The sequence below is a fragment of the Gavialis gangeticus genome, unplaced genomic scaffold (assembly GCF_001723915.1).
Source record: "Gavialis gangeticus isolate Ggan-Ray unplaced genomic scaffold, GavGan_comp1, whole genome shotgun sequence".
In the NCBI taxonomy this organism is placed as follows: domain Eukaryota; kingdom Metazoa; phylum Chordata; order Crocodylia; family Gavialidae; genus Gavialis; species Gavialis gangeticus.
Genome location: NW_017729032.1, coordinates 29,616,036 through 29,635,134, shown reverse-complemented (window position 1 = coordinate 29,635,134; position 19,099 = coordinate 29,616,036). Strand labels below are relative to the sequence as shown.

Sequence of the window (19,099 nt, the reverse complement as noted above, 5' to 3'; positions counted from 1 at the left end):
ACAGAAAGATATTTATTTATACAAATCACAGAATCGTAGAAAAGTAGAGCTGGAAGGGACCTCAGGGAGGCATCTACTCCAACCCCTTTCCCGACTAACTATCCCAGTGAAGTGTTTGTCTATTCTGCTCTTGAAAACCTCCAAGAATAGAGATTCCACAACCTATCCAGGTAATGTGCTCCGATACTTAACCATTCACATAGTGAAAAAGTTTGTCCTAATATCCAACCTAAGTTTCCCTTGCTGCGGTAAGACCATTGTGGCCACAGAAACTAGCCTCCATCCTCTTTATATCCACACCTTAGGTATTAGAAGACTGCTATCACATCCCCCTTGGTCTTCTCTTTTCCTGACACAATAATCCTAGTTCTTTCAGCCTTTCCTCATAAAAGTCTTCTTTCCTAGGCCTCTAACAATTTTTGTCACTCTCCTTGGAATCTTCATAATTTTTCCATAACTTTCTTGAAGTTCAGTGCTCAAAACTGCAGACAGAATGCCACAGGTAGGGCCCCACCAGTCAGTAGCATAACCAGCCCTGGGCACAGCAGAATGGTGGCCTACCAAAGTCTGCACCCCAACAGCAGCTACAGCTCCACACCCTTTTTGTGGCAGCAGAAGCAGCAGCAACAACCAGGGCTTGGGCAAATCACACTATGGCAGCAGCAGTGGGGGCTTCTTTTGAATTCCTGGAATAGTTAAGACTCCCATCTCACCCTGCTCTGCAGCAGGGTTTACCCAGGGCACAAACCCTGTTAGTTATGCCTCTGGCACCAGAGCTGAATAGAGTGGGAAAATCACTTTATTTATTTTTAGCTACCCAGCATGACTTGTTTCATCATTTACATTTAAAAACAGGAAACACAACAAAGGTCATAAACAGGACCTGAACTACATTATGTCAACCCTTCACAGAAATAATTCCCTAGCAATGAATCAGTCTTAGTCAAGTAAATGCCGAACCCAAAAACATGAAACACACAATGCCCTGATTATAAAAGTGATGCAAAATGTTAAACAATATTCTTAATTTTATTTGCAGTTCAAAGAAACTCTTTGATTTTTTTCTTTGATACCTCATCAAGACGTTTCTGGAGTTTATCTAATGCTTCAGGAGAAAACTTCTCATTTTTCCATGGATGTGGAGCATAATGTTGCCACAGTTGTCCAGTTAAATGGTGACAGGCTGCTATCCACTGTTCACAAATCATGATGCCAGTTTTCAGATTTTCTTTAACAACATTAAAAGCATCCTCCCACAGATGTACAGTTCCCAATTTTTTCTGAACAAACCTACCAAGAGAGCCACCTAGAAAAGAACAAAAGTATACTTTGAACCAAACACATCATGCAAGTGGAAATACTTTCTTTACATTTCACACAGAATTGCATTTCTATTTTTCAAAGTGTTGCAAAGATAATGTGCTACCAAATGATGCAAATCTCAAAAATAAACAAGTATTTACTCAGGGACTACTTCTATAATTTTATCCAAATGAATTACAGATATACGACCCTCAATGAATTCAGGTGACAGGCATAATAAAAAGTAAGAACTTTTTTTTTCTGTAGACTATATTCATATGTACATTCACAATTAGTATGGTTATTTTTTATCCCAGCTTTACCTATGACATCCAAAAGGTTTTGCATTCGGGGCTGTGGATAAGGATCATATTCTGTTTGTTTCCATACATCATCAACAGTATCCCGGGTAGTCTCCACTAAATCGATAGCTTCATATAGAGAGAGACTATCCAAGTTGTAATAATCCTAAAAATCCAAATGCATTTTTAAACAAAATAGTCGTGCTAATAATATATTAGAAATATTTAACTTCTAAATATTTCAAACACATTTGTTAATTGAGATAGCTTTATATTTAGGGAAATGCCAACACTTTATTGCCTGAAAAATAAACATACTGTGACTATTTGCACGATTAATCCATTGACTTCTAAGGCACAATTAATGCATGTAAACTAATTCAAGTGGTTTGCAGGACAGAATCCACCCTCACTGCTTTGCTTGGCAATTCTAGTATTTTTCATCAGCTCATTGTCATTTTAGACCCTTCCTGTAGTTCCTTTCTTAAAATCCATTTTTAAAGCAGATATTAGGATTCTAATGAGCCAAATTTACTCTGAAATAAATTTGAACAGCCCTTAGCCAGAGATACACAAGCACAAATTAAAGTAAAATTTGCCCATATATCAATATGGGCCAATATTATATTCATAAATATTCATATATGATACAAGTACATCCTTTATTAGAGACAGAAACATGATTACATAAAGAAAAGAAAAAATATATACTTTTGCAATTGTTTCAAACAGATCTCTAAAATGAGAAGCTCTCTCTTTGCTACACAGTTTACTTCCACGATGAGCACGCTCAATCCAGAACTGAAATTCATCACTTGGTGTAAGTATTGCTGCAAATACAAACAAGAAATAATTGATTTTATCATTCAGAAACACATGAATAGGATCAAAATAGTTTTAGTTAAAACAAACTTCTAAAATCAAAATTCACTTTAGGGATACAAAATTCCGTTCTCATTTTGATTCTGATTTAATATAATACAGCTTAATATTAAGTTCCCATGGGCTCAACTATCAAGCTTGCAGGCTATAGACTATTCTGTTAGGTTCTTTAACCCTTTGAAAAGTAATGAACTCCTAAATCTAAAATATATTCCATTTCTAATTCAAGTTTTATAATAAAAAAAAGAATGGTAGGACATACCTCTTACATCATCTTCACTGAATTTTGTTCCCTGATAACGAGGATCTGATCTTCTGAGAACAGTGCCCAAACCAGCCTCCAGCTCGCTAAGAAGATTCTGGAGTTTAGGATCAAATTCCTTACTCCATTTCTCATCCTACAACAAAGATTTCAGACAATGAACATGGCACGTTAGAAATATTTACCGTTTTCCTATTATCAGTCCTTCATAGATAAGTTACCGATTAATACAAATTTCGTGTTTTTTGGCACAATGGAATAGGAGCTGTAACTTATATGTAAGGAGGAAATCTGATTATCTGTGGAATAAACAAATCAGAATACCAGCTACAAATGCCAATAAATTTTCACCAAAATTCAAACACTAATTGTATGCCATGACCATATTAATGAAAGAACATGGCAAAAACTGTTTTTTCATTATTCCTTTTGCTTCTGTACTTGAAATAACTTACTAAAATGAACAATGAAGGTTACTGCCAATTACAGCCTTCTGCAGTAACTCCATGAATACTGTGGACAATCTACTGGCGATAAACAGCACTACAAACACTGAAAGTCCTTTTGGTAATATTAGAGACATTTAGCTATAATTTTCTTCTGTTTGTGAAAAGTGCAGTAAAGAAGGTATCTTCCATATCAGAAAGGAACAAAAGATACAATGATTTTAAAAGGTATTAATCCTCAGGTAAATTTCTATATTTTCACATGCAATCCTGCCTAGTCCTTGTGCCAAATTCAACTGTCCTTAATTAAGCAAAACAACCATACTTTAGTCCTGCATGATCAGTTACCAAAGTGAGAATAATGGAATTAAAATCAGCCTCATCAGCCTTAAGGCAAAACAAAGTTATGTAAATCAGTCTAGGAATCCAAAGCAGCTGTTTACTTCATAAGACTGCTAATAGTGTTTGTATACTCTTGGCACTGGCCCGGAGACAATATTTAATAAAACGTGTAAAAAAGAAGGGGGGGAGCAGTGAGGGAAATGGCACAGCATTAAAGTTGTAAAATGTCATGGAAATTAAAGATATTGTTCACTCCTTAACCACTCTACAAGTATTTTCTTTTTAATACTAACAGAAAAGCAAATTAAAGTATATCTCAGAACAATTAACATGTAATATGAAAACTTTCAGTGAAAACAGAATGCAAATTTTCTTCAAATGTATAAAAAAAAAATAACAGCAAATTACTCACCTTTAGTAATACTGGTGCAAATACCTGCCGTACTGCTTGATAAAGGGTAGTAATAGGCGAATCTAACATAGATGATACAAAAATATTACTATGAAGATTATCTTCTGTAATGACATCAGGCCGCAGCTTGAAAAACACCAACACTTTATCTTTTGAATCACCAGCTTCAACCTATAATAATTAACAAGCACAAGGTTTAAAAAAATGGAAACCCTCACATTCACCTCATACTACAGGTATATTTCCCACAACAGTAATATTTATACGAGTCATTAAAAGAAGGAATTAGCTGAAAAATATCGTGCCATTTTGTATGGATTGTGATAAATATTCCATTCATATTACAGTTGTACATAACAACAAAACTCATGATTTTCACAGTTGATAAAATAAGAACTTGAAATGTAATTCCAGCATCCAATACTTTAAATAGGCATTACTTTATAAGTAATTATACTTATACTAGTTATTTCTGCTATGCCATGCTTAAAAAAATCTGTCACCTATTTTCTGGTAGCAAGCAAACAACTTATCATACATTTTAAAAATTAGGCAGACAGCTACGCTGATGATCACAGATTTCCCAACAACAGGATAAATAGGATTCTCATCAGCTTCACCAATGCTATACAGTTTTATATTTTCTTGGAAGCTGTAAAAGCACAAGAAGGATCTCAGTTTTGCAGTGCACCTTACTGGGAAAGCAGGAAGTGACAAGAGGCAAGCGTTCATGCTCGGGGGTGTTACGGGAGAAGGACTACTAAAAACAGAGCCTGGGAAATAGAAACTAGTAGATATCCCTGTCCCTGCAAAACAGTCATGAGTTCTGTGTTCAAGAGATAAAGGAAAGTTTCTTTTTTGCTTTCAAACAGATAGAAGAGAACCAGTGGAAGAAAGATTCAAGTTTATCTAACTCTTGACACGCATTAAAATTAAAAACAGCCTTGGTGCAGGATCCAGTGACAAAAGATGTTTGTCACTGTACCCTGTTACTACATCTTTGCTTTGTCTTTCATATTGGCCTCTTAATAGTAAGTTCAGTTATTTGATTAATAAGTGAATATTTTTCAGTTGTATGGCATGATCCCCTCCACAGTGTAGAGAACTTGCCCTAAACTACTAAGCCTTTTCACATAACCATCATATTACTTGTTTCTCAAGATCCTGTTGTATGTTTATTTCAGATTAAATGAACTTTAAATTCTATTTGTCAGGGGAACATTTTTTTCCTGCAACTGACAATAACTCTAGCAAGTTGTCAGAAGTGCATTCTTAGTAGGAGTTTCACCTAATTTCTATTACAATGGGGTTGAAGTGGGGTTATACCTGTGATTGTCCAGGAAATATAAAAGAAGCAAGTTTTGTTTGGTGATATCGTTTATTGGACCAAATGTATTGTTTCTTTCCCAGATGTGAAGACGGCACTTTGCACCCAAAAGCTTGTCTAACATCTCTTCCAACTGTATAGTTAGTCCAGTAAAAAATATTCACAAAAAAATCTTGCTTCTCATATATAAAGTGGAGCATTCTGCATGAATGGGTGTTGCCACTACATGTGACCACTCTGAACATCATGAGTTGGAACAACGCATCTTCACAGATACTCATATCATAAATACACGACTAGCCCATAATCTAAACCATGACACCATTTTGTACACTGTGGCCTTAGTACATAACTGGCCGCCTCATCTGCATGATAACCCACTGTAAGTTGGCATGGCAGAAACTGGTCTAGAGGCACACTTTAAACAAGCTAGTGTGTTACACACTGATCTATGCATGTTTTTACACCTAGATAATACATTGCACACTGAGCCATATGACCAACATCTGCGGTGGGCAATTATTTTGGCAGGAGGGCTACTTAATGTGTTTTGGTGAGCTGTCCAAGGCCACAAGGCTAGCCCTGTCCCCTGTCCAGCTGTCTTGGGGCTGGAAATCCAGGTCCTAACCCCTGACCTTTGCCACCAGAAGGAACCAGAAAAATAAACAAAGCATACACTAAAACTCTTAACATGTTTTAATTTTAGTGCAAAAAATATTTTTGTCATGACCTGTGTTTGTGTAATGTATATATAGCTGATTGCATAATAGCTCAAAAATAAAATCTTATTCTTGTATATTTTGTGAGGGAAAGTGTGTGTGCTTTGTGAGAAGGTGGGGTTGTGTGGGGGGGGGCATAGGGTATGTTGTGCGGGGCATGTATATGTGGGGGGTTGTTGGGTTTCAGAGTGTGAATGTGTGGGGTTTGTAGGGTGTGAGGGAGGGTGGGGAGTGTGGGGACTGCCCCCTCACACACTCCCTCCCATGGTGCACAGCCTTCGCCACCAGTGGCAGCAGCAGCAGCAGGTGGCAAACCCTCAGGGTGCTTGTGGCCCATGCAGGTGCTGCCACCTAGCGGTGCACAGTTCCAGCCAGAGTTGGTGGCAAGGAGCACAGCCAGGCTAACCCACCTCTATTGTGCAGAGCTCCTCATGGCACATGTGTAGCTCCCAGCACTCATGCACTGCCGGGGGAAGCCCCACACGATGAAGCTGGCTGCCTTCCAGACTCCCTGCCACCACAGAAGCAGGGAATGGGACTCCCTGCTACTTCCAGCAGAGTCCCAGGACCTGCATGTGGCGGCAGGGAGCATGGACAGTAGCCAGCTCCATCACCCAGGGCTTCCCCTGGTGGCACACAAGTGCCAGGAGCTGCATGTGTGCTACGGGAAGCCCCATACAGAAGCAGGTCATCCTGGCTGTACTCTTTGCCACCTTGTGCAACTCTGGCTAGAGCCGTGAGCTGCTGGGCAGCAGTGCCTGCACAGGCCACGAGCACTATGAGGACCCACCGCCTGGTGCTGCTGCCAACAGCGGAGGCTGTGCGCCATAGGGGGAGTATATGAAGGGGTCCTAACACCCTCCCACCCTCCCTCACACCCACACCCTGCCTACTGGAGCTCCAAGCTCCTGCCACCCCCGTGGGTACAGGCTCCGCACTTCTGCCAGCCCCAGCCCCCATGACTGCTGCGACAGTGGCAGCAGCAGCCCTGCCCGGAAGCTGCATGCTGCCTGGGCTGGGCCCTTCCTCACACAAGTGTGGGAGCAAGGTGCATGGGCTATGCAGGGTACAATTAATTGGTAGGCTGGATGAAATTGCCTGGCAGGCTGGATTCAGCCCACAGGCCATATTTTACCCACCCATGACCTACATAGACATAGCAAAATACATCCTTCTTTTCTGTGCAAATGCTAGCACTGAGACAGCAAAATTAGTGCGGGACTCATGGTTTATGTAAGCAGTCACATTGATACAGCATGTTACATGCTGGGAACTGTCTACACAAAGACTCACACCCGGGGAAAGTTTCACACACACACATACACACACACACACACACCCCCATGTGGTCTTCACAAAGATGTGCACCAACTAGATGTGTCACGCACCAGACAATGTAGTCCTCCTTGGCAGGGGCATAACTAGGACAGGGCAGCTGCCCCAGACGCTGACTTGGAGGGAGGGGTATAGGGGTGGTGTGGAAAAAAAACCCAGCTGCCAGTGACCACCTTTTCAAAAGGGGAAGCTGGGACACCTACCACCCCCCCGCCACAGCCACCACTGCTGGAGCTGAGCCAAGCCAAACCAAGCCAAGCAGGGACAGATGCAGGCTGCCCACTGCATGCTCAGGGCTCCATGCCATACTGCCTTTCCCAGGGAGCTCCGTGCAGGCTGCATACACCCTGCCCCCCCAGCAGCAGCTGGTAGCAGAACTCCATGGTGCCACCACACCCGCTACTGCCAGGACCTGAACTGGAGGTCCCCACTGCAGGACTGTCCCATTCAGTTAGGGGCAGGTCGTCACCCTAGCTTCCGCCATTGTGTGTGTAGCATCTGCTCTGGGCAACCAGTTGGATTACTACAACTGACGCTGGTCAGGCCACAGCTGGAGTATTGTGTCCAGTTCTGTGCGCCCCATTTCAAGAGGGATGTGGACAATATGGAGAGGGTCCAGAGGAGGGCCACCCGCATGATCCGGGGACAACAGGGCAGACCCTACAGTGAGAGACTGCGGGACCTGAACCTATTCAGCCTCCACAAGAGAAGGCTGAGGGGGGACCTGGTGACCGTCTATAGACTCACTAGGGGGGACCAGAAGGGTTTGGGGGAGACGCTGTTTCCCCTAGCGCCCGCTGGCATAACAAGGAGTAATGGGCACAAGTTGATGGAGAGGAGGTATAGATTGGACATCCGCAAAAACTACTTCACAGTTAGGGCGGCTAGGAGCTGGAACCAACTTCCAAGGGAAGTGGTGCTGGCCCCTACCCTGGGGGTCTTTAAGAAGAAGCTGGATGCCTACCTGGCTGGACTCATTTGAGTCCCGTTTCTCTTTTTGGGGTTTTTTGTTGTTCTCCCGCCCTGGCGGGGGGTTGGGCTAGAAGATCTACTAGGTCCCTTCCGACCCTTAATCTATGAATCTATGAATTCTGCTCCTGGGCACTCACACCAGAACAACATATCATACTTTTGACCCCAGAGCCTGCAGAGAAATTCACACTGAGCAGACCTGACATGCAACAAACACAGCGGCACCATGCAGCGTGCACTCGACACCCATATTTGTACAGACACGTAGGCCCCTCTACACATGCAGGTAAAGACACAATGAAATCTAACGCACGATCCACACAATCACACCTCCCACCATGCCACATTTACATAGCAGGAGGTGCAACTGTGGGACTATGCAGTAGACTGCATTGCCCTTCCTGGGCTCTCCATTGCCCCTCCTACACATCCCCACAGCTAGGAAGATTGGGGCTGCCATGATCTCCCAGCCTTAGAGGTTCACAAAGTCCCTGGGGCTGCAAGTTCACAGCAGTTATTCATTTCCCCCAAGGCTGGAAGATCATGTCAGCCACTATGTTTTATCCCCAGGGTTGGGAGATCACAGCTGCACCCTGCAGCTGCCAGGACCCAGCTGGGTCCCAGCACCAACAGGTGCACTGCTGGGACCCAACATCTGCAGCTGCAGGACTCTGAGCAACTGTAGGGTGATATTAGGACCCAGAATCAGCAGCTGCAGGGGCTGAGAGACCCTTTACGTGCAGAGCTCCCAACATCGGCTGAGCGTAGCAGAAGTCACAGACTCTTGCAGCAGCTTGACATCACCCATGAGACCTGTTCCCTACACATGCTCACCCTTGGAAAATGCTTCATACATGGAGTGCACAGACCCTAGTACAGTGATTTCTAAAGCATGTGCCATGGAAGTGTGCTGAAGAACATGGACTGGATGGGGATCCAGCTGCACCAGCCCCATGCAGCTTAATGGGGCTCAAGCCAACATGGTCCTATGTGGCGGGATTAGGGCTGTGGACCACTGAGTAAAGCGTGCTGCTAATTTTAAACCAGAAAAAAGTATGCCACAGGTGTCAGAAGTTTGGGAAACACTGTCCTAGTAACTGATGTGATGTGCTAGACACAATGGTGTTCATGGACACTCACGTTAGGACAGTATAACACACACCTGATTTCATGATCTGTACAGACACCTACACCAGCACACCATATGCACCAGAACCTTGCACCAGGACACTTGACCCAGGATAAGGTGTCACAAATTGATCTATCTAGACATGTCCATAGGACCCTGTGCCATACACCAGATCCCATGGTCATCAGCACCACTTCCAATAAGATGATACGACATCTGCTAGACTCCATGGAGTGCACATGGGATGGGACTGGCTGGTACTAACTTGGAAAGGATGAAAGGGTAGAATGTGTATATACACAACCTGGGTTCTTACATCTTGGTAGGGTAGAAGTGGATAGCAACTCGGGCAGCAGTGACCACAAGGTGATCAAATTCAGGATCCTAACAAAAGGAAGAAAGGAGACCAGCACAGTATGAACCCTAGACTTCAGAAAAGCAGACTTCGACTCCCTCAGGAAACTGATGGACAGGATCCACTGAGAGGCCAGTCTGAGGGGAAAAGGAGTCCAGGAGAGCCAGCTGTATTTTAAATAAACCTTAGTGAGAGTGCAGGAACAAACCATCCCACTGTGGAGGAAGAATAGCATGTGGCAAGTGACCAGTTGGCTTAGCAAATAACTTTTCAGTGAGCTTAAATGCAAAAAGGAAGCTTACAAGAAGTGGAAACTTAGACAAACATCTCGGAAGGAGTATAAAAATATTGCTCAGGCATGCAGGAATGAAATAAGGAAGGCCAAAGTGCAATTGGAGTTACAGCCAGCAAGGGACATGAAGGGTAACAAGAAAGATTTCTACAAGTATATCAGTAACAAGAGAAAGGTCAGGGGAAGTGTAGGTCCCTTACTGAATGGTGGAGGCAACTTAGTGGTAGATGATGAGAAAAAGGCTGAAGTACTCAATGACTTTTTTACCTTGGTCTTCACAGGCAAGGTCAGCTTCCAGATAGTGCACTAGGCAGCACAGTTTGGGGAAGAGGTAAGCAGCCCTCAGTGGTGAAAGAACAGGTTAAGGACATTTAGAAAAGCTGGATGTGTACAAGTCCATGGGGCCAGATGGGATGCACCCAAGGGTGCTGAGAGTTGGCTGATGTGACTGCAGAGCTGCTAGCCATGATCTTTGAAAACTCGTGGCAATTGGGGGAGGTCCTGGATGATTGATAAAAAGGGCAAATATAGTGCCCATCTTTAAGAAAGGGAAGAAGGAACTACAAACCAGTCAGCCTCACCTCAGTCCCCAGAAAAATCAAGGAGCAGGTCCTCAAAGAATCCATTTCTAAGCACTTGGAGAAGAAAGTGATCAGGAACAGTCAGCATGGATTCACCAAGGGCATCTCATGCCTAACCAACCTGATTGTTTTCTATGATAAGATGACTGGCTCTGTGGATACGGGGAGAGCAGTGGACGTAACATACCTTGACTTCAGTAAGGCTTTTGATACCATCTCCCACAAGCAAGTTGAGGAAGGATGGGTTGGATGTAAGGTGGACAGAAAACTGGCTGGATTGTCAGGCTCAACGGGTAGTAAGCAATGGCTCAATGTTTAGTTGGCAGCCGATCTTGTCCTGGGGCTGGTTTTGTTCAATATCTTCATTAACAATGTAGAAGAGGGGATGGATTGCACTCTCAGCAAATTCAGATGACACCAAGCTGGGGGATGTAGTAGATATGCTGGAGGGTAGGGCTAGGCTTCAGAGAGACCTCCGTAAATTGGAAGAATGGGGAAAAGAAATCTTATGAGGTTCAACAAGGACAAGTGCAAAGTCCTGAACTTAAGACAGAAGAATTCCATACGCTGCTACAGGTTTGGGACCAACTGACTAAGCAGCAGTTCTGCAAAAAAGGACCTGGGGTTACAATGGACAATAAGATGAATATGAGTCAGTAGTGTGCCGTTGTTGCCAAGAAGACTGAAGGCATACTGGGCTGCATTAGTAGAAGTGTTGCCAGTAGATCAAGGGAAGAAATTATTCCCCTCTATTCTACACTAGTGAGGCCACATCTGGAGTACTGTGTTCAAGTTTGGCCCCCCCACTATAGAAAGGATGTGGACAAGCTAGAGACAGTCCAGCAGAGAGCAACAAAAATGGTTAGGGGGCTGGGGCACAAGCCTTCTGAGGAGAAGCTGAGGGAACTGGACTTATTTAGTTGGCAGAAAAGAAGACTAAGAGGGGATTTAATAGCAGCCATCAAGTACCTGAAGGGGTGTTTGAAAGAGGATGGAGCTAGACTGTTCTCAGTGGTGGCAGATAACAAAACAAGGAGCAATGGTCTCAAGTTGTAGTAAAGGAGGTTTAGGTTGGATATTAGGAAAAACTCTCTCACTAGGAGGGTGGTGAAGCATTGCAATGGGTTACCAAGAAAGGTGGTGGAATCTCCATCCTTGCAGGTTTTTAAAGCCCAGCTCGACAGAGCCGTGGCTGGGATGATCTAGTTGGGGATGTTCCTGTTTTGAGCAGGGGGGGTGGACTAGATCAGTGTTTGCCAACTGGTGCGCCGCAGCACACTGGTGCGCCATCAGATACGTCCAGGTGTGCTGTGGAATCTTGGGAGGGGGTAGAACCCAGCAGGGTGCAGCTACAGCCAGTGCTACCATCACCACTCCGTGCCGCCACTGCACCCCAGCCAGGCCCACACCAATAACGACCCCCCCACACAAACACACACCACATTTGGCCACCCATCCCCCGCATTTGGCCAGTGTACCATGGGGCAGAAAAGGTTGGGAAATGCTGGACTAAATGCCCTCCTGGCGTCCCTTCCAACTGATTTGCTATGACTCCGTGCCCTGGGTTCTTACAACTTTTCTCAAAACCCTTCTGCTGCTTTCAGAGACAGGTCTAGTTATTGCGCTAAGAGTATCATTGGGCTAGGCCCGCTAAGAAAACTATAAGCCTCCTTTAACAAGGGAGGCCACCGAGAATGCAACAACTGATTACTTGGGACAAAAAATGACAACACAAAGATACCCCCTGTGGCGACGGCTCCATGAAGGAGATCCCGGCTCAGGCCCCCGGTGGCATGGGGGAATCTCAGAGCCTTTTGGATATGCTATAGGGAAGTAAAACTATAAGCCTTGGTGGACCGGGGCACAGATGGGAAGTGCAGAAACAAAAGGGAGTGGGGAGTAGCGCAGCCAGAGCCGCAGAGCACAACAGGCAGCCCCTCAGAGTCTCAGGAGCCGGCGAGGCCGAGCAGTGTCCTCCCACTCCGCCGGGGCCGGTACCTGGTTAGAGGCGGCGAGGCGGTCGCCCGCGGGCCGCAAGGCCAGGAGGAACTCGCCGCTGTCGTCCAGGAAGCGGGCAAGCGGCGGGCTGGCGGCCAGGCTGGCGGCCGTGGCGCCCGGCTCCAGCCCGAAGAAGTTGGCGGCGGTAGCGGCCAGGAAGCGGCGCCTGCGGTCGTCCGGCAGCGCCATGGCTGGCGCGGGTGCCGCGCGGCGTCCCAGGGTTGCCAGGGCCCGTTGCTATGGCGACCGAAGATGGCGCCGCGGCGTGACGCCAGCGCGGCGCGACTGGGGATCTGCTTGGCCCAGCCCCGCTGGCTGGAGAGAGCCGGAGCGCTGGCGCCAGGCTCGGGAACTGGCTAGTGTAGGCGCTGCCACCAGCGGAGCCCTCTGCTGCCCCCTGGAGGGTGGAGGGCGGTCAAGGTTCCGGGGCTTGCAGGGACACCCCCTGGTCGGGGCAGCTGCAAGACTCTTCTCCCTCACATTCAATCAGGACTTGTAGGAGAGATGATAACTTTTGTTAGACCAACCTGATTTTTTGCAAAACAAATTCTCTACACTTTGCACGTCCTGGCACAGCATCTGCTGAAGTGGTCTGGCAGGGTGAATAAAAGTCAACGATTTTTTTTTTTTAATGAAAAATCGGGTTTTATTTAAATCTTTTTTTATTTAATCATATTTTGTTAAGATGCTTTAAAAAAAACCTATATAAAAATAGTTTTAATTTAAGAGATGTTAATTCTTTAAAATATCATTGTGGACTAGGGATGATAACTTCTAATTATATACTTGTTGAGACAATATATTTGCGTAAGCTTTTTAGAAAAGTTTTATAAATATGTCACAACAGGTCATGGGCTATATTAGGAGCCCAATCTTATGGGGTTCCCAGAGGCTCGGCTATAGATTAGTAAAGATTAAAGAAAACCACTCTACCCAGTGGGACTCAGTGCTCAGTCTAGAAGATCCCATTAAGCATCTCTGTGATACTTAGTTTCAGTTTTCAAACTAGATTTGTGTCTCCAGAGACTCATCCTTGTTAACAGCAGTACTGTATATGGGGGTGTAGGTTGTAGGCGTGTTGGTCTAAGGACATAGGCAGACAAGGTTCTTTGGGTGAATCTGAGATCTTTCCATTCCATCCAGGAAGAGCACACACCAACTGCAGAGACTTCCTCAGCCTGATGAAGGGTTTTTAAACCGAAAAGCTTGCTAAACAATGTCTAACTATTTAAGCTGGTCTAACAAAAGATATCAAATTCACCCAAAGAACCTTATACTGTATATGGAGGTTTCATAGACATCGGGGCTGGAAAGGACCTCATGAGATCATCCAGTCCAGCCCCCCTGCCAGAGGGAGGAAGTCTGCAGGGATCAAATGATCCCAGCAAGATAAACATCCAAATGCCTTTTGAATGAGTCCAGACTAGATGCTTGCACCACCTTGGACACTGACTGTAAAGACGTTTTTCCTAATATCAAGTCTGAATCAGCCTTCTAGAAGTTTGTGACCATTAGGCATAGCTATCCCTTAGGGAGCCCAGATGAGAGATAACAGACCTGATTACCCACCTATCAGCCCTGCTGTTTCTGCAAGTTTGTGTACACAGAGTCAACCCCCTTACCGCTCTCTGACAGTGCAAAGTTTCAAGAAGTTAAATGAATAGAAGATAATGGACAACAAAAATGCAACTTTTGTAGAAAACAGTGATTAAACTGAGGCTTCCTGACTAGTGATTTTAATTGATTTGATTTGATTTCAATCAAATCCATGCACTCTCTCTATATATCTTTCTTACTTAGTCTATAAAGGTGTGTAACTAAGGGTGCACCAATACAGATTTTTTGGGCTGATACCAATGGCCAATTGATGACCAATATCAGCTGATCCCATTGCTAATACGCAGCCCAGCAGCTTAGAGAGCAGTGTCCAGCTGGTAAGTCTGTTGGGGGAAAATGGCAGGGAGAGAGAAGAGGTATGCGGGTGGGTTGCAGATCAAGGCAGTGAGGGAGGGAGTGGGGCTGGGACAGGGACAGGGACAGGGACAGGGCAGGGGATGGAGCTGTGAGCAGCTTGTGCGGCCGGGGGAGGGAGGGGCAGCTCCCTCCGCTGCACACACCCCAGGGCAGGCATGCGGGGCACATACCCCCCAGATCAGTGTGCAGGGCAAGAGGCCAGGGTCAGTACCAAGCTCTTCTCAGTGGGGAGGGCGGGGGGATTGGGCCAGGGCTGTGCTCAGGGTGGGCGGTGGCAGTGCTGGAAGTGGGGGCTATGGGGAGGCTACAAGAAATTTTGAGGTGGCTCTAGCCCACCCTGTAGCCCCTTCTTCCAGCACTGCCCCGAGTGCAGCCCCAACCTAACCCCCTACCAGGAAGAGCCCGACACCACCCCTGGCCTTGAGCATGCAGCAGCAGCTCATCTTTGTCCCATGTGCAGATCCAGAGGTCAAATGCCCCTCTTGCCTTCCCTGGGATGTGCACAGCGGTGGGATCTACCCCACACCCCTGGGATGAGCCACTGGCAGTTCCGTCCCAGGCCCTCCCCAGGCTGTGCAGCACCTGCCCCAGTTCTTGCCCCACTCCCTCCCTCACCACAGGGGCCTCCCCACACCACTTCTCCACCACAGATTTACCATCTGGACTCTGCTCTCCAAGCTGCCAGGCTGCACTCTAGGCCACATGCATGCTGTGGCTGCACACATGTATGTGGCATTTATCAGTGACATTATCGGCCACATCAGCCAAAAAAGATGATTACTGATAATGTCAGTTTTCCTTTTATTGGTGCCAATACAATATGGACCAATGTACCACCTCTATACATAACTACCCTGCCTTCTAACTGGCTTCAGACTAACACAGCTAACTATCTCTCTTTTCCCTCAAAAACCACTTTAGTTCATTTGATTTGCCTGAAATGTATCCTGCTTGGCAGGATTCCAGGCTGATTTAAGACAGAGGGATCACTTGGTGTTGGGACGCTAAAGGCCTGGTTCTGGTGCTCCAGAGTCCATAAGGAGTCTGCATCTTTAAGGCTGTCTCTAGAAGATTACGATTGGTTCATGGTCCCCAATGCCAGCCCCATCCTCCTGATTGCCCACACACTAAACTTGAGACACTGGAATGCCTAATCTGTTTCCTTTCATCAAGATCCTTGGCAGGCTGCCACCATGCATGCACTGAGAGCACTGCTTGAGCAGATGAAGTCACATGAGCAGAGGTCCTGGGAGAGAACCCGTTTTTTCCACAGCACTCTACGCACACTTGTCACCAAACTCTGGAGCCAACAGCACTCAAGATTCCCTGGAAGCAGAACTCAGAAACTCCAACAATTTGGAAATGTGAATCCACTGGCTTTTCCACCTCATAGTGGCCCTCAAAGTTGAGGAGAACAACAGTATATGGAATAAGATGCAACCATAGGCAGAGGAAGAAAAAAATTGGAGGGAGAGTGGGGCTGAGTGTATGCAAGCGTGTGTACCCCCCCACAAAAGTTTGTGAGAGAAGAGGCGGGGGGGGCAGGAAGCGAGGCTGGGGCTGGACAGGGATCAGGGCCAGCCCCAGTCACAACAGGTAATGGACTATATTAGGGGCCCAATCCTATAGAGTTCCCAGAGGCTCAAGCAAGGCTAGCCTTGGCTGCGCTGCGGGGTCAGAGGGCACGGACCCCCCAAGACACCCACACCTGCCCCGGGAAGAGTCCAGTGACTCCTCCAGAGCCACAGCACCAGGCCCCCAATCTTTGCGCAGGGCGAGGGCAGGCTACAGCTGTGCTCTGCCTGCTCCCCACCTCTGCACCTCGCTGCAGCCTTTGAAAGTGGGACAGCACCATGTGCTTCCCACTCCTGTGCAGGCAGGCAGCAAGGCACGTGGTGCCACTTTCAAAGGCTACAGTGAGATACGGAGGCAGGAAGCAGGCAGAGCACAGCTGCAGCCCGCCCTTGGCCCCGTGCAAAGATAAGGGGACATGGCTGCCCCCACTCCCAACCTTAGCTATCCTGTGCCATGGCTCTGGAGGAGCCGCCAGGCTCCAGTTGTTCCACAACCCAGCCAGGACCCCATTCACCGTGAATGGGGATCCAGCTGGGCAAGTCGTAGGGCAATCAGAGCCAAGCAGTTCATCCAGGGGCACAGCACGGGGGAACCCTGCAGTGAGTGCAGTGGCAGAAGTCACCCTCCCACACCCCTGGAGAAGCCGCCGGGCTCCCATTGCCCCACAGCCCAGCCCAGCTGCGGCCCCATTCCCCATGAATGGGGCCCCAGCTGGGCCAGGTCCTGGGGCAATCCCCACAGTGCAGCAGAGAGCAGGGCAGGGATGAATGATTTGCCCCTGCCCCTACTCCACTCCCTCCTACACTGTGGGGGTCTCAAGCCCAGGCAGTCAAAAGAAACTTACGGGCATGCTGTGTTGGGCCAACTGCAATCCTAGCATGCCTCTCCCCCCTGCTCCAGCAGCCCACGGCTGGGCTGCCCTGGCATTTTGGGCTGCCCTGGCATTAGCCCCCCCCCTTACGCCACCTATGGATGCAACCTGCTATGCTGTGGGGGCCACTCTAGCTGGTGCAGTACTGCTACTGGTCCAGGCAGATGAGCAGTAACTGGTGGGAGCACACTGTCCTGGCCACCTAGAATGACAAACAGTGGCAGATGAACTTCTGTATGAGCCGGGCAATCTTTATGGAGATTTGCATTGAGTTGACCCCCAGCCTACAGTAGTAAAATACCAGGATATGGGAGCCCCTTGACCATGGAGAAGCACATTGCCATCGCTGTGTGGAAGTTCGCTACCCCTGACACTGTGGGGAACTACTTCAGCATTCAGAAATTTACAGTGGGGGAAAATACAGTTCAGAAGGTGGGCTTGGCATTCAAAAATGTACTAGGACTACAATTCATCCACCTTGCCAACCCACAGGAGGCTGTAAGGACTTTCCCAACCCTATTACCTTTTTTGGCACCCAAATCACTATCCTATCCATGGACACCAAGCCAGTGACTAAACCAACTGCAAGGGTGTCTTCTCTGTGGTGCTGCAGGTAACCATAGACCTCCAGGAGAGTTTCATACACATGAATGCTGCAGGGGCAGGGTGGGAATGAGCAAGGGTCATGATTCCAGGATACTCTACAACTCTGGACTCCCAGAGAGTGGGGAGTTTGCCCCTGAGATTTCCAGTCCCTGAGATTCCAAGCATTGAGGTGAGGAGTGACCACCCCCACTGCTAACTGAGGACCCAACAGACCTGCTTCACCCCAGGCTCATGAAGTCTTACACCTACTTCTTTACCTACCTTCTCAGCAGCTGCTGCATAGGTGTGGAGTGTGTCTGTGTGTGCCTCAGGGACCACTGGCAACATTAGGAGTCCACTTGGATGTAACCCAGTGCTGTCACCTCTACCTGCATCCTTCATAACATTTATGAAACCAAAGGAAAAATTTTCCATGAAGCCTGGGCTGAGGATGCATGGGAGCTGGCACATCACCAGGCTGCTACAGCTCTAGAGCACCCAGGGAATCAGGAAATGCTCACATACCCTGGTGCTAGAAGCCTTAGCTATTCCAATCCCAGAGACTTCAGACCCATGAAGGGAATGACTAGGGATTGGTAACCTGGGGCTGGGTATATCTGCAATTTTCTGCTTCCTCTTTTCACCTACACAGGAGTTCCACGAAGACCAGTTGCTTGCGGATTACTGAGCCCTGTGTGGTGGTACCAAAACTGGGGACAACCAGTTGTGGAGTGGGTCCCAAAGTAGCTGCCACCCAGGATACAGAAGCAGGGGTCCAGACGGGCCACCAATACATGGTGACACCTCCACCCCAAATAAGCCTGCCAAGTGGGGTTCTGGCAGGCAACTGAAATGAACTAAGTGGCTTTCCAGGGAAAGTCTTCTTAAAGCAAGCCCTTGGGGTGCCCCCACAGCACCCAGTTCCCCAGGATCAAGAAGCAGGGATTCAGATAATCCCCCAGCACCTTATGACCCCTCCACCCTCACCCCCAATGAACCTGGAACCCGCTAAGGGGGGTCTACTGCAAGCCAATTAAATAAGCAGCTTTCCCAGTAGAAGCCTAAAGCTGATTTTGCCCAACCTAAGGGGCACCCCTGGAGTAAGGGTGCATGCTGTAGCCAGCTCAAGCAATGAATGTTTGGGCAGTACAGTTCTTTGCCCTGCAGGGGTTAGGCTAGGGTTGAGAAGCAGTGCAGAGTGGGATGCCTGGAGGACTAAACAGACACCAGTTATGGAAAGCTCACACTTCCCATAATGTCATAGTTTCATAGTTTCTAGGGTCGAAAGGGACCTGAGCAGATCATCTAGTCCGACCCCCTGCCATGGCAGGAAAGAGTACTGGGGTCAAACGACCCCAGTAAGGTGGTCATCCAACCTCCTCTTAAAAACCCCCAGGGTGGGAGCCTGCACCACCTCACTTGGAAGCTGGTTCCAGAC

General features: G+C 47.2%; 2 protein-coding genes across 2 annotated transcripts in view; one reads left to right on the top strand and one right to left on the bottom strand.

Moving 5' to 3' along the window:
* The window catches only part of DYNC2H1 (dynein cytoplasmic 2 heavy chain 1), a 601,360-nt gene extending 588,484 nt beyond the window's left edge, over window positions 1–12,876 (bottom strand). Inside the window, exons 1-6 of the mRNA XM_019524237.1 lie at window positions 12,657–12,876; window positions 3,949–4,119; window positions 2,749–2,884; window positions 2,316–2,434; window positions 1,626–1,770; window positions 1,074–1,306 (exon numbers count right to left, since the gene is read on the bottom strand). Coding sequence (XP_019379782.1) covers window positions 1,074–1,306; window positions 1,626–1,770; window positions 2,316–2,434; window positions 2,749–2,884; window positions 3,949–4,119; window positions 12,657–12,845 — 993 coding nt within the window. The 5' untranslated portion in view covers window positions 12,846–12,876. The remainder of the gene's footprint in view (window positions 1–1,073; window positions 1,307–1,625; window positions 1,771–2,315; window positions 2,435–2,748; window positions 2,885–3,948; window positions 4,120–12,656) is intronic.
* DCUN1D5 (defective in cullin neddylation 1 domain containing 5) overlaps window positions 12,796–19,099 on the top strand; it is a 29,572-nt gene continuing 23,268 nt past the window's right edge. Inside the window, exon 1 of the mRNA XM_019524240.1 lies at window positions 12,796–12,801. The gene's annotated coding sequence lies outside the window, so the exon portion shown is untranslated. The remainder of the gene's footprint in view (window positions 12,802–19,099) is intronic.